Raw genomic sequence first — 15,031 nt, forward strand, 5'->3', positions numbered from 1 at the left:
CATTATTTACATGGAAACAAAAATTAAAACCGATATGTTAAACTACATTTGCATTTATGCTAGATAAAATTAATGTTGTTGCATTATCTCTCAGAGAAAGAAAATAAGGATTCTCCAATATCGAACCCGGCATCATTTAGTTTCATCGATGGAGGTACATTTAGATTTGAGCCTAACGACATGAATTTTCATGTCACTTGTATAAGATGCCATGCATCTTTACATTTACATAATAATAAATAATTAGCTTGCATCTACCGTATTGTAGTTAGGGAAGCAGATTATTTTCAATTCAATGTCAATGCATATATCGATGCAAGTTATGAATGATTGGAAGATACAAATACTTTTGCACGGTGAATGAAGTTCAAAATAACTTTTAAGAGAATAAGCGATTGATTTTTTTCACTTTTACGCGCTTATAGGACAGTATTTGACCTCTTACTAACAATTATATCAGCTGAGCTGCGTGTGAAATTAACAAGCTTCGCAATTATAAAGAAAATCCTTGCATAACAACAGCCACAAAATGTGAACCCAAAACCTCAGTGTTGTGAACGTTGTACAATGGCTTAAATAAAAGAGGTACACGAAAACAAAACTAATCGCCAAAGAAAAAGTGGATGCCAAACAAATAAAATCGGTCAAGCCTACGGAACAAAGTTCGTATTTTTATCGAATTAAGCAGAAATATTTGCATGTAAATAAATTAACAAGTAAAATACCTTCACAGTCAGCACAGTTAAAAAATAAAATGTATAAAAAAAAATTTTTAAAGACCACGTTTTTCATGTGGACTCAAAAGTAGAAAATAATTTTACGGCAGCTACTGATCTCTGTTTGCTTTCATTCTTTTGGTCTTTTGTATTTCAGTTAAAATATTTTACAACATCTAAAACGAAAAACGTGGGGCGCATCTTCATTTAGGCATGCCTTAATTTCAATTTTGAATTCAACCACTATTTCGAATTTTTCTATCACTATTCGTTACTCCTAGTCTCCATATACCTTTGATTTGATAGTGAGCTATTTAATGGTGAACTATTTAGATACTTAATGCATTTTCTTTTCAAATGTCTTAATATGCCTCTTAAATTGATTAGATATAGTCCACGCGTTCATTTAAAATTCTCAAAATTTGATTCTTTTAAAAATTTCACATACCCTGACCTGCGTTATTCACGATTCATATCTTAACTTGCTTGAATTACTTATACACATTTCAAACTACCTATATTGGATGAAACATGATAAATCAATATACCAACAGTAAATAACAAAATTTGCTCAAATCAGATATATCAGCAATACACTTATCAAATGTTCAATGAACCATCATATTCATCATATCAAGTAATCACCAAACAATTAAATACATATGCGCCCCACGTTTTTCGTTTTAGATGTTGTAAAATATTTTAACTGAAATACAAAAGACCAAAAGAATGAAAGCAAACAGAGATCAGTAGCTGCCGTAAAATTATTTTCTACTTTTGAGTCCACATGAAAAACGTGGTCTTTAAAAATTTTTTTTATACATTTTATTTTCTACTTTTTAGTTTTTTTAAGTATTATATTTTCTCCTTTTTAGTCCGTTGCTACACATGAAAAACGTTGTTGCGAGCCAATTTACTTGACTTGACGTACGTATCGATGATACGAAGCGTATCATCGATATACGCAGTCTTAACACGAATATCCTCTCGAGGATGACGTGCATTTAAAGGTTCCCAAACCCCTGCTTGTGAGTTCCTTTAGAGTTTATAACTACTGCACAAAGGTCAACCATCCTACATAATATTCATTTTATTTCAGTTGGCCACGCAAATGCACGAAAGAAAATTCTTTTCGAAGTTCTGTAGAAAATTGTATTCGAGGGGATACATTGTTGTTCCCGTATTTATCTGGGTGCGTGGCTGTAATAAAGAAAGGTTCGGTAATAAATACGCCTGAAAACGTGCAACAAATTATTGATTATTGTATTGTTATCGGGAGATGAGCTTCCCTAAAAGTTTCAGAGTGCTAGCTAGCGGGAAAGTTGGTGAAATGTCGATTGCAAGATTTGATCATCACAGACAGACAGACACGAAAGCGAGCTAAGAAAAACGTGGTAACATCAACAATTAACTTATATTCAAATATGTTGTCGAAGAAATGTTGAGAATTGACGAGCGACAAGATGCTTTTTATAAATTTCTGCATAATAATTATCAGGGAATCTAATTTAGGATAGCAGATGCAGAGTTCTAAAGTCTACGGAGATCATGACGTTACATATACTAAGCTGAATTGAAGCAGAGATACAGTAGCTTAGTATGTAAAAAAGCAGCCAAGTATCTAATGTCTGTACCTACTATCTGTTCAGGTAACAAGTCATCCGACGAGCAAAATCTATCTTGTGAATGACGCTTCAATTCAACGGCGACATGTCGAGACTATCCACCGCATGTCATACATTTGCACAACGCACGCACATATTACGCCTCGTGTACAGCTTCAACACTAGGCTAAATCTTCATCAAAAACCGTATCCATACAGCGCCCCAGTTCAATACTTCAACATTTTTCTTGCGAAATGCACGTCTATATATCTTGTTTTACTGGTAGAAGTTTCAATTCGGTTAGCGCTTGTATTAGCCATTTACGTCAGTGTGAGAGAGTATAAATATGAAAGAGATAATACGAATTCAAATAATTGTGCCTAATAATTCTGTACTTAGAACACTTACAAAGGTCATCGTCTGCCGGTATGGGCCACTCGATTTTTTTCACACAAAGGCAGAAATGAGGCAAGACTTGAACGAAGCCAAAGCTCAGTTATGCCAAGGTTAATCATGATATGGACAAGCTCACTCATGGCGAAGGCAAAGCTCACTCATGGCGAATGCAAAGCTCACTCATGACTAAGGCAAAGCTCACTCATGACGAAGGCAAGGCTCACTCATGACAAAGGTGAATCCAACTCATAGCGAAGGCTAAGCTCACTCATATATATACCACCCAGCAAAATACTGCTGCATGACCGGATCGACGTTTAATTAATTGAATGACTGGTATAATAATGGAAAGTAATAATTTTTCATGCCACCGGCCCGAAACATTTTTGAATATAGAATAAAACTGTTACAGTGGCATGCTGGAAATACCTCAAAGAACCATTCATTTAGGTCATAATTTAGATTAGATATACCTCATCTCGTGCGAAATTTCGACTGACACTTCACTGGATTTAATCAAATAATGACTCAGGCAATATGTTATTCAGATTAATACATCAAAGATCATTTATGATCGCAGACTCAAATGAATTAATATCTCCAGAAGGATGCTTAACTTAGATGACCATCTTTCGCTTCCATTCATCCAACTGCATTCGCGACGGCAAAATTCCTCATCTCGAGATCTGAACGACGGTACTCCGTCAGAGTATAAACAACTGCATTTATCACTTCACGGGAGCTTCAGTGATGAGGTAAGACATTCCTAACCATCAATGGCAGTCTAGGTGATTATTTAGTCCTCAACCTTTAGTAACATACGCGCCTCAAACTTAACTCCCACCAAACACAAACAACATCGAAAAAACGTCCGAGACAAGTTTGGCTTAAGAAGCGCCTGCCTTCTCCTGATATCAGCACCGATAAGCACAATTAGCGACATCGAAGATTGAAGAAGGTAAAGTCTCGACTGGACATTAGTAGAACTTAGTAGATGACTTCATACACGGTAGCCTTCTTATCGCCAGAGCCCGTAACGATATACTTATCATCCGCTGAAATGTCGCAGCTCAACACGGACGACGATTCCTTCGACTGGCGAAGAGAATAAAAAATATAAGACACCTCCAAGATACTGTAATGTGCGGGCTCAGCCGTGCGGGCTAACCTAGGCTATATTCATCTTTATGCCAAAGTACAGATGATTATGGGATACAGGCCCATAATCAGGCCCCTAAGTTTTATATTTCAATGTTACACACGTCTGTAAAAAGTATGTTGAATTGATACAACGTTTCATAATAAAATAACTGCCACTTCAGTCAAAATAATAATAGAATTCTCACCTGGAAGATTGAGGCTCCGTACGGTGTTCGCCAAGCGTTCAGCAGATTATCCTTGCCCGTTGAGACGAACCATTTGCCGGCAGCGGCAAACTTGAGCGACAAGACGCAACTTTCGTGGAGATGAAGCTGGTACTTGTCAGGTTTTGAGACGTGAAGAACTTCAACGTTCGAACTCTCCATACCGACAGCCAACCATTCGCCAGTAGGACAGAATCCCAACGAGAATATTTGGCTGCTGAAGTCGTGTTGTTGAAGTTGTCTACCCTCTCTGAGGTCCCAAGATCTGACTGTGTTATCGAGGCCTCCCGTCCAAAGTTTAGTCCCGTCAGGGGAAATATCAATACAAGAGGCGCCGTCTGTATGGCCCTGGAATTGTCGTACCAGAGTTTGGTTGTGCAGGTCCCAAACGGCGATGTTGCCGTCGCTGCAGCATGAGAAACAAACCTGCAAGAAAAAAAAAACTTATTCATTAGTGCTTGCCAAATAACGTAAAAACGAAGAAAATTTCTTTAGAGTAATTCATTGACTTAATCAATATATAAACATATCCGGCTCCTCTCTTTCATTTTGAGAAACAATCACTCCTAGAAGTGTTTCAATTTATATAGTTACTTTTTATAAATATGATAAGTGTGCTTGCGTAATCTTCCCGACATTTTATTCGCTTCAAGCGTGCGTAACATTTCAAGCCTAATAAATCAAAAACTCAAATATAGCAAGCATCCCTGTAACCCATTGAGAATATCTTCGAAAATTCTAAAAGTTTCCCGAAGCAAATCTAGAAGACTCTCGACGACTCACTTTAGAGTCGGGGCTGATCGCTAGAGCATAACAGGCCGGGGCGGCCGATGTCAACTCGGCCTTAATTCGGGGAGTGGGGGCAGCCAAATCCCAGACACTGAGCGTCGAAGCCTCGCCTCCGACCACCAAAGTTCTCATGTCGGGCAACAGCTTCACTGATCTGATGTAGCTGTCGCGTTGCTGTAATACGAACAGTGACGAGATGAAGGGTGGGAGCTACAGAAACTAATTTAGTGTCAAACGATGCTTCAAATTCGCTACACGAAAATAATTTAGGGTGAGAGTTGCGGAAAGCTGTCGACAAATTGAAAGCATAAAGGAAACTACAACGCGGAAAGGAAATAGTGGCAGAAATATAACACCGATGCGACGTTTAGACTACTGCAGGGTGTGTGTAAACGATCAAATAATACACGAACATTGAAGGTAGAAAACAAAACAGGAATTTTCCGACGTCTAAATGAATCAGACAAAATTTGTGATACCAACATTGGCAGTAACAAACGTCATTACACGAATTTTTAACTGAATAAATATTTCGTAATGAATAAGCTTAAAATTAATTTTAGTTAAAATTTTTTACTTCAACACATAATTGAGCGGCTTCCATTTTCAAAATTACTATCCTCAAACACTGAGAAAATACATTTCAAACGAATTTCCTAACCATCTAGGATTTGTTATTGTAAAAATAGTGTAATAGAAGTTAAATAATTAATTTGCCAGAACATTAGTCATGACTCACGAGACAATCGAGTTGAGACACGGGACTCTTGGAGCCTGGTTGGCTGATGTCCCAGACTTTGACACAACCCTTGCCGCCGGTGTAGACGTACTTGGTGGGGTTGCTCACTGTGACGGCACAGACAACCTCACCGTGGTGGAGGGTGTTGATGGGGCGCGCGTGACGGGGGATCCCAGGCCCCAAAAGGGCGTCCGGGGGGAATGGAACAGGGGCCAAATTGCCGTCGCCACTCATGTGAAAACTGTAAGCCCTGAGGGGGCAAGATCAAAACAGATCGGTCAGCAGAAGTTCTATAGAGAACACTTCTTGATAGATTTCCGCATAAGTAATAATATTGAACGGCAACTTTCTTGGTGGATTCCATTTAAATCAGAGGCCCTTTGTAAATCTAAACCAATAATCAAATCTAAGGACTATCCTTAAGATCTTTATATAAAACATGTTACGCTAAGCTATTTCTGAAATATAATCAGTATTTTTTTACAGGGGCTTAAAAATGTTTTACAAGAAATGCTGCTCGTCTCAAGTCGGGAAGAACCATTCGCAAAACTTACGGCTTTCCACCCTGGAGAGTGTGAAGCCCAGATGCTCTAACGTGATGATCCAAGGATCCTGCAGGAGTTCCAGGAGTTCTGCCAGGATAAGGGTATCCAGCAGCGGCGGCTGCAACGGCTGCTGCTGCAGAGGCTCCAGCTTCTGGTAGAGGATATCCAGGAGGATACGGAGCAGCGACCGCCCCCGGGATGGACGGAGCCTTAGCGACCGGCTTCATGGCAGATGAAGAAGAGGATGATGAGGATGAAGAGGAGGATGACGTAGGTGTTGTAGGTTTGGTGTCATCCTTGCGTGCCTGCGGTGTGCTTGACGAGCTACCCGAGCTCCTGGGACTGACGGAGCCCAGGGGCGGCGACTTCTTGATGTTGGCGACGACGCCGCCGTTCTCGCGCGGTGAAGATGTGCCGTTCACGGCAGGACTCACCGCTGCGTTGGAATCCTGATCCGACAGTGGGGAAGAAACAAGATTTGATTATTGAAGGTCTGTTAGAATCATTTTAGTACGAGTGTGCAGTTGTAGTGTGTAAGAATAATGATTTGAACATTTAAAACAATTCTAAACTCTTAAGCGGTCGAAATTTTTTAATTTTCTCGAAATCATACACAAGCTCGAAAACATTTCAACACAACAAAGCATAGAAACCTTGAAAATTGTGTAAGAGTTTTACGCAGGTCATATGCCAGGTATTGTTCTATTCAAACTTGCACTAGACCTCATAGCACGATTTCAGATAGGAGAGAAGAAAGCGGCATATCAGGAACGAATAAGAAAAAGAACAATCATGGCCATCAGCAACGAGTCTCCACAACCACAGTAGATAAGATCGTGAAGCGCCCTCCTCTCCCTCCTATTCGAGCCAGCACACACGCTTGTGATGTTTCATGCATAAGATAACTTGGTGTTGCGGGAAAATCATCTTTTGGTCCAAACAGCACGTAGTTCTAGCCGATCGACAAGTGTTAGGTGCGCGCATTCAGGATACAGGAATAATAACCTACACCGTACACGGCGAGCGATATGGTCTGAAGTGCTCGCACTCCAGAGTAATGTACATTACGAATGATGCGATAGCACAAGATGGCCTTCTTAAGAGGCCAGTTACGTGGTTCCCACAGCTCGTCGAGTGTGAGAGAATATCTTCATATGCAATGAGATACGCAACTTTGTCTGTTCAAGGTAAGTGTAAGTCCGGGATAGCAAATTGGGAGATGTAATGTTATGCTAGCCTGGTCAAATGCATATCAATACAAATGTTTTTGCGAATCCAAAGGGGTACAAAAATCTCCAAATAGCAGAAACATGAAATTACCATTCATGTATTGACTTTATTCAAATCATAAATATCTACGAGTTAAGTCCCACTTTATTCCGCATTCAACACCGAGTTGAAACTCACCTGCTGATCGTCGACCACCACGTCTTGCTCCGCTTTCGGCACCACGCGCTCCTGTCGAAAAAAAAAATTCATTCCTCATGAAATTTGTAATAATTTCGACTATAGTCGGCATTTCTATTAATTGAACTATGAATAATAATTTCCCACATGTGATTAAATGAGGATGAAATTATTTTAAGAAATCGCAGAGATTTCCTGAAGGCGTCTAAAAGACAACCGAAAAAAAAAATTTACAGCAAACGCAACTAAAGCGTCTTGCGCAAAATAATGCGAATCTAGTAATATTCTAGTTTAATTATTTTTCCTACTTACACGCATAGAAAAATTATGAGCTGCAATACGAAACGTAGTATATTTCATTCAGGTGATATAGTAATATATTCTATAGGAATCTAAATAAAAAGGGAGAAATGAACTTGCAACTCACGTGATTTTCTTCTCGTTTGATTTTCTTGGGCTCAGGTTCTGGGGAACGTCCGCGATATTTCTCCCCAGCACCCGGAGAAAGACTGCTTCTCTGTGGGGAGAAGGAAGGGGGAAAGTTAGGTAAGAATGCCATGAAGATAGCGATGTGAGTGTAAGGGATGAGTATTAAAGAAAGTCGTGCGAAGAAGATTAGCTTATTAACGAAGATTAGCCTATTCTGTAATTTAAATATTATAAAGATTATATTTGGATGTGAAATTTTTATTATATTATTTCATCCACAATTTGTAGCTCATAGACGATGAGCTTATAGTATTTCATCTGCATCATCACGATGTGATAGTTGAACTAAATACTCGAAAAATTTGCTCCGTGATCATGAGAAGAATTTTTCCCAGAAAAATGTGATGCGGGAGATGTAGAAATGTAATTAAAAAGTAAAAGACAAGAAAAAAAATATTGTCAGTTTCTAATCTCTATTACATTGAGTTAATTTTTCTATAACGTATCATCTGTTGAAATAGTCACAAATTCACGAAATATTAATTAATAGCGAAAAAAATGGTAAAAGGATTCAAAATATTCATCCAATTAAAAATTACATAGGGAATGTATACGTTTTTTGTAGAAGCTAGATTGCACTTACATGTCTCTCTGCTGTAGTTTCGTTATCCCCACGAGCGCAGCAACGTGTAAAGAAAGAAAAAAAAATCAGTTAGCTAAGAAACATCGCAATGAACATAAACTAACAGGAACGATGCTATATGAAATATTACATTACAACGATTCAATAAAATATTTACAGAGATTCAGAGCCAAGTTAATTTAACATCTCAGTGGATGGTGGTATACTTTAGGTCTTGTCAATATTACCGAGTAAGTAACTGCACATTCAACATATCTGTACCATTACATACAAATAAATAGTTTTCTCGATCTAAATCAAGCTTGGTAGAGCTGCGACATCGAGCTGCAGGGCACGTTCCGGAATTTACGGAAAAAGATTCAGGAATTTAGGAAAAGATATGAAAATTGTCGCCGAGAAACAGTCGACGACAAAGCGATTATAGTGATTGACGATACGCCACCTAATATTCCCAGGAAGGAATGTGGGGTCACATTAACGAGCCCCCTAGAAACAAAGACAAGCAAAAGACTGCGAAATTCCCATGACTTGCGACGTTCTCGTATGGTGGCAGAATTGCGGCGGTGTGCGACATTAGGCGCTCGTCTGTGAGCTTGCGACAGAAACTCATACAGTTACCGACCATATATATACGGGACTTTGCTTATTAAGTTCAAATTAGTGCGGTATAGATTAATATTACGCACGCAAGAATTAGGAAAAATTTACAAACCGGTACGCAATTGTGAAGCAATTAAGAATAGGTATGCAATTATGAATAGGTACATATGTTATTTTGAATGAGACCGCAATTATGAATATGAATTAAATTAAAAATGGTCATTTTAAATTCAGAGGAGAATTTTGTTATGCTGAAGCAAACAGAGGCACAACATACATAGCAATGCTTGTGTCACTAACGAGGTTGGAAAGTCGCCTGGGAGGCTTGCGCAATATCCACGTCGTGAGCTTATTATGAGAATTAGTGTGCCGAGTGCACAAACAATTCATAAATTATTTAATTTCAGGAGAATTTTTGACATCTTACAAAAGCTTTAATAAGGAAATGGATGAAAAAACTTTACTCTCAGTAAATTAAAATTATGTAAATTATTAATGAATATTATTTGAAGCGATTCATAATTAAAATTTGATTGGTTAGGAGGGCAGCACGCGAGGACGTGTGTGGTTGGGAAGTGCAGTGATGGGTGTGGTGAGGGTTGTGGTGGCGCTGTGGTGGTGCTGTGGTCACGGCTAACAACGCTGAGTTGGTGACCACAAACCGCAGAGCACCGCACACCGCAGTGGCGACCGCACCAGCGAACCACTCGACGACCGAACGCTGAGCGCTATAACTGAGCAAAACTTTCTACTCCATTTACAGTCTATAGTCTAGCACCAATTGTCTAGTGTTACTTAAATAATACATTACGTAACGCTATAAGCCGAGGTGCGCGCGATGACCAACAGTAAGCATTTACTCCTTAATATTGCTTTAGGTATATATACATGTGTACGAGTATACATACTGTGAAAACAAGCAAAAGATTCTTACAAGCCTTCTTAATAGCGCCGAAACTATCCTTGCATATTTACCTAAACATTGCTTAACAAGTCCCATTTCATACACAAAATGTACACGTGGATGGGATCACACACATCTAAAAATGGGTGCCCCTCCAGGCCCCTCACCGCCGTCCCCCGCGAAGTGGGCGCGGGAGACGAATGCTCGAGGGCAAAAGTAAGCGCCGGCTGCGAGCGGCAAACTTTGCAGCGCAGGCCCAATATTTCAGCGTCAGCGGGGCCAAGATAAATCGGGGGCCGAACGATCGCAAGGGGGGCTCGAATAAACACGAGGCTGCGGTTCAGCGTTTTATTATTCACAGCCGGTAAAGCTCGGAAAATTCGACGGTGCTCAAAGATTGGAGTTTTAAATGCAGGCCAAGATTTTCTCGTCGTTTTATAAACGCGTGATGGATTACCGTTGGTTTTTTACGCGCGGGATTAACGTTGAAAATCCGATGGCTTCATTAAATGGAGGAAAATCTTCTCCTAGTAAAGAGGCGGATATGGATGTTAGCTATCGCTCGTGAGTTCCGCGAGGAGACTAATTTTCGGTTAAAAAAGCTAATGCTTGTGAATCAAAGACAAAAATAAGGATGTAAATACGCACATAATTTATAAAGGAATTGTTTTGGAAGAAAAAAATTATCCGGATGATGAATCACGTGAATGAACAAAATAAGTAACAAAAAGATGAAACGGCATAGAAAAGGAAAACAAGATATACCTCTTATAAAAAGATACAGGCACTTAGAAAAATGTCATCAAAAGTAGGCCTCAAATAAGATAAACTCACACATGAACAATTCACCACCTAAACTTGCGAAGAGGGAACTATTTCACAAAAAAAAGAGTAAAATAAGAAGCGGAAAGCAAGACCAGCCTGGCGGGACATCGCCGGTAACTCACGCAGGAGACGCGACGCTGAAGTCGTCGGGCAGAGCGGATGGCTGCGCGACGGAATTTTTTATGACAGTCTGCAGTTACGTGCGGTAAAAATGAGAGATTGTGGCGCTGTAAGAGCTTCTGACGGTCGTTTGACGAGACCTTATGGCGCAATATTTAAGCCAAGACTTGATATTTAGGCGGAGGTGACGCAAATTCTCGACGCATTTAGATTTCTAGAGAGGAAATTGCTCCAGCCACAGCACGAGATATTTCGAGTAATTAGCGGGAGATTGAGAGGCCAGCGAAGAGACAATTTCTGCTATCAGGTTGCATTTGTGTAATGCGAAACCATCCATCAAGAGGATGCATTAGAGAAGAATTCAGGAGTCTGAACACAAGCAAATTATTCGGCACGGCGGCCTTTAATGCAGTTAAATTAGAGAGGCTTGAGAAAAAGCGGTGCCATGCAACTATCGAAGTGAAGTTGAAAGCGCAATCTGGATTAGGTCGTAACAATGTTCCAAGTCAGGTTCTTATCGCAATACTCCTCGTTTAATTGAACAGTTAGTGCAGATCTCTGAGGGGCGCCCTACGGTGGAGCACTAAGACCATTAATTTTTTTCCCCCACACTTGCTCTTCAGGTCCATTAGTTTCGTGCACTTTTCATCCCATTAACGAAGGCTGAGGCTAGCGACCGGTTAGCCAATATCGGAGGATCGTTACAAGCCCTGCTCGAGTCTCCGTTGCCGTGTCTGATTGAGCTGCAATCCACGCTAAATTATTCAACAATTTAGGTACTTGCCCCGTTGCCCGAGTAGGTATATACCTGTTGTAAGTGTTACTATAGGGTGAAAAATACACCAATAGCATTCCTCTGTACTACCCAAGTTAGAAGCATTACGATTACGAGATAGTATAATTACACTGACAGCATGCAATTCAACAATCATTCAGTTCGCTAATAAAAATAAAACAGGTGTTGCAGAATGTATTGTAGGCAGCCTGGCTAGAATAATCGAGAATCTGCCTTTCAGAATATTTACTGTTAAATTAATTACTCGGAAGACTTCATTTCTTGGCATAACTTTACACGAGACCGTAAAATGGAGAATCAACACGACAGATGATGTCCGTATCCAACGCGGCTCGACGGTTCAGTACCGACCACCTACTTTGACAATGGAAAAAAATTTCTCGCAAATAATATCGGAAAAAATAATAATATCTACATTTGAGAAACCTATTTGGAACTTTTAACTTGGAACATGAAAAGTCAAAGCGGCTGCAAGATTCGACCGCAAGGACTAAATCACGGCTAGCCGGCATAACAACTCTGGTTTTAGGAGGGAATTTCTTTTTCGACCGAAAAGCTAATGGAACCCCAGAAACTTAATGAAGTAAAAGACGAAGAATGGTAAAAGAAGCGAGCCCAATAAGGCTCGGTGGAAAATGGTCAGAGACTCGCGAATGATGAGCGATACGCGCACGATGCTGTATATAAGCCCGTCACAGTCACGGGTGGAAATCGGAGCCGAGTCAGGGGCGGCCAAACGTTGGCGATTAATTTGCCGCCTATAAACCACCCATGGTTTATACGAGCAATAACAGGAGTATGGCGAGGCGATCGTGCGCCCAACCAAGCGCATAATTGACCGTTCACGGCTATCAAAGGCGAGATCGAACGCTGAACATGACATTTGCGCAGTAATGAAGCGTCGGACTCGAGTGCGTCTGAACACTCTGAACAATCCTGCTGAGCCTCGCCTACGACGAGTCCTTGTTGACTATAGGGGGTGAGTTTGCATCAAGAGTTGGGTTGTATACGGGTGGGTCCACATCACAAGGTGGGTTGTATACGAGTGGGTCTACATCAAAAGGTGGGTCGTATACACACTTATTATACAGGCGTCAGGTACACACAACACAAACACCAGGGGACCTCGTGCTAGGGCTCGCGCACAGGAATTAGAGCGCACCAATAAGACGGTAACACAAGCACAAAACGCGTGAGGTGTGAAAATGGCACATGAAGGGTAAGTGTAAGCAACGATTAGTCCAAAACTTGAACGGAAGAACAATTAAATATCCAATAGAAGAGCACTTTGAATTGATTGGAAAATCCCTTAATAGCAAAACAAGTACGAAATAAAAAATGGCTCTTTAAATCTTAGCTATAGGATTTTAAGATGAATATGAATAAAGACAAGGCTAATACCGCCCGGCCGGGCACATACTTTACATTACCTATTTGCACTAGATCGCTCAAAACACTATAGGACTTATTTTACCATAAATATCATCGAGCTTGGTATTCAAATGAAGTGTCAGCCAAAGCAAAGGTCGTCCGACCTTTGCGTTCACGACCTCGAGTCTCGTGCTCTAAGCGATTCAAATGCCATGGTTACTACATAAATCCCTTGAGACTACTTCAGATCTACTATTTTTAAGCAGAAAAATACCTCAAGCCGATTCACATGTCATCAAGGCTTGGAATGGAAGGCTTGTAAAAACATGAAAAATTCGAATCAACCACCACTGAGCTGCGAAGGGAAACCGAAGTCGAGTAATGTAAAGCCTTCGTTCACGCGAAATTTGGAGGCATCGTGACAGGAAGAGAAGAGGAAACGAAAACTAATATCCTGCAAATTAATTCAAAGTGCGCATTCCACATCAACGGGAACAACGCATTAATTTACTGAAGTTAAGACAGATAAGGTGAGTTAAACTGACGTAGATATTATATGTCAACCTTAATGAGCAGAGAACATACGAAGTAAATGAGATTCATAGAACAGCAATCATTGCACGAAGATTTCGTAGCGGCAGTCGATCCTCGACGTCAATTAGTTTGTTCAAAGCAGATTATTTTTCTAGAAATAAATTTGCATTCGACAAATGTGCTCAGTGAGATCCACATAACAAAAAGATCACCAATAAATTATTCAACAGAACAAAATTATTTTCCATTAATTAATTTCTCTTTGCTTCAACTTACTTTTGTTGCGATCAGTATGTGATACCGCCTTAATAAAAAAAATTTTTGGATCACTCTGAATGATAATTAAATAATTAGGGGATGAAAAGTATCATGAGAACCCGTGGAAGATAAATATAAACTAAACTAACTAGAGCAACAACAACTGCATGTGCTTAATAATGTCAGCATAGAAAGCACTGCAGGTACAATATCAATGCTAAGGAAAGTAAAACTTGCAGCATGAAAACTTGAATGAAATTAAATTGATGTAATAAAAAATGTTTTTCTACAACGACGCTTAAACGTATCTATTATATAGTCACGGGGCTCTCGAGGAAAAGTTAAACTTTGGAGGGCTTTTACCTCGGCATCGCGTAGCACAGTTCTCATAAAGATCAGATGTAAAGCGTCAAAAACAACAATAAACACGCACCCAACCTTCACGGCAGCGGCACTCGACAGAAAAAAAACATGCACTCATATTAAAGGGCTTGAGATAAACAGCGTTTCTGCAAACACGTTTGCAGCAACGCAGGAAAATCGCATAAAAGTGCAAATAATCGCGGCCAGAAAAACACGGAGGCGATCCAATTTCACACTCGACTGCTCAACACTAATTATTTCCAGAAACTTTTTCGTGCCAAAACCACAGGCTGCAGGATTTTTAGCTTCAAATCAGCATTCTTGGACGTCGATAAGCAAATGAGGCACACATGAAAACACGAGCGGACGTTAGCTGCCGGATTCTAAAGGTCAGTTGACAATCTAAAAAGAAGAAAAACACTCGCGTGTATACCGGATCTCGTTGCACATAAACCATTAAAATGTAACGAGGCTCTAATTTGCTACATGCAAAGTATCAGAAAATGCCTTTTGACAGGGACTCCGGTTTGCCAGTCGTCACTGAAAGGTTTTTATCGTAGACATTCAATCTACAGAACATTTTTATGGCAACATAACCGATACGACGATTGTGTGCCTCGATTCTCG

The 15,031-nt window shown here is 40.1% G+C and overlaps 1 protein-coding gene across 10 annotated transcripts in view; it reads right to left on the reverse strand.

Moving 5' to 3' along the window:
* Window positions 1–2,115: 2,115 nt before the first annotated feature.
* LOC108678998 (transducin-like enhancer protein 4) overlaps window positions 2,116–15,031 on the reverse strand; it is a 44,865-nt gene continuing 31,949 nt past the window's right edge. For 9 of the 10 annotated variants that reach the window (XM_047879644.1, XM_047879642.1, XM_047879640.1 and 6 more), the window contains 8 exons: window positions 8,634–8,644; window positions 7,989–8,078; window positions 7,562–7,612; window positions 6,164–6,612; window positions 5,610–5,859; window positions 4,865–5,044; window positions 4,064–4,507; window positions 2,116–3,812 (listed from right to left, as the gene is read on the reverse strand). In XM_047879644.1, the coding sequence (XP_047735600.1) occupies window positions 3,705–3,812; window positions 4,064–4,507; window positions 4,865–5,044; window positions 5,610–5,859; window positions 6,164–6,612; window positions 7,562–7,612; window positions 7,989–8,078; window positions 8,634–8,644 (1,583 nt within the window). In that variant the 3' untranslated portion in view covers window positions 2,116–3,704. The remainder of the gene's footprint in view (window positions 3,813–4,063; window positions 4,508–4,864; window positions 5,045–5,609; window positions 5,860–6,163; window positions 6,613–7,561; window positions 7,613–7,988; window positions 8,079–8,633; window positions 8,645–15,031) is intronic. The other variant, XM_018167496.2, reaches the window with a different exon arrangement.

The sequence above is a fragment of the Hyalella azteca genome, unplaced genomic scaffold, assembly GCF_000764305.2.
Source record: "Hyalella azteca isolate HAZT.00-mixed unplaced genomic scaffold, Hazt_2.0.2 contig3520, whole genome shotgun sequence".
NCBI lineage: Eukaryota > Metazoa > Arthropoda > Malacostraca > Amphipoda > Hyalellidae > Hyalella > Hyalella azteca.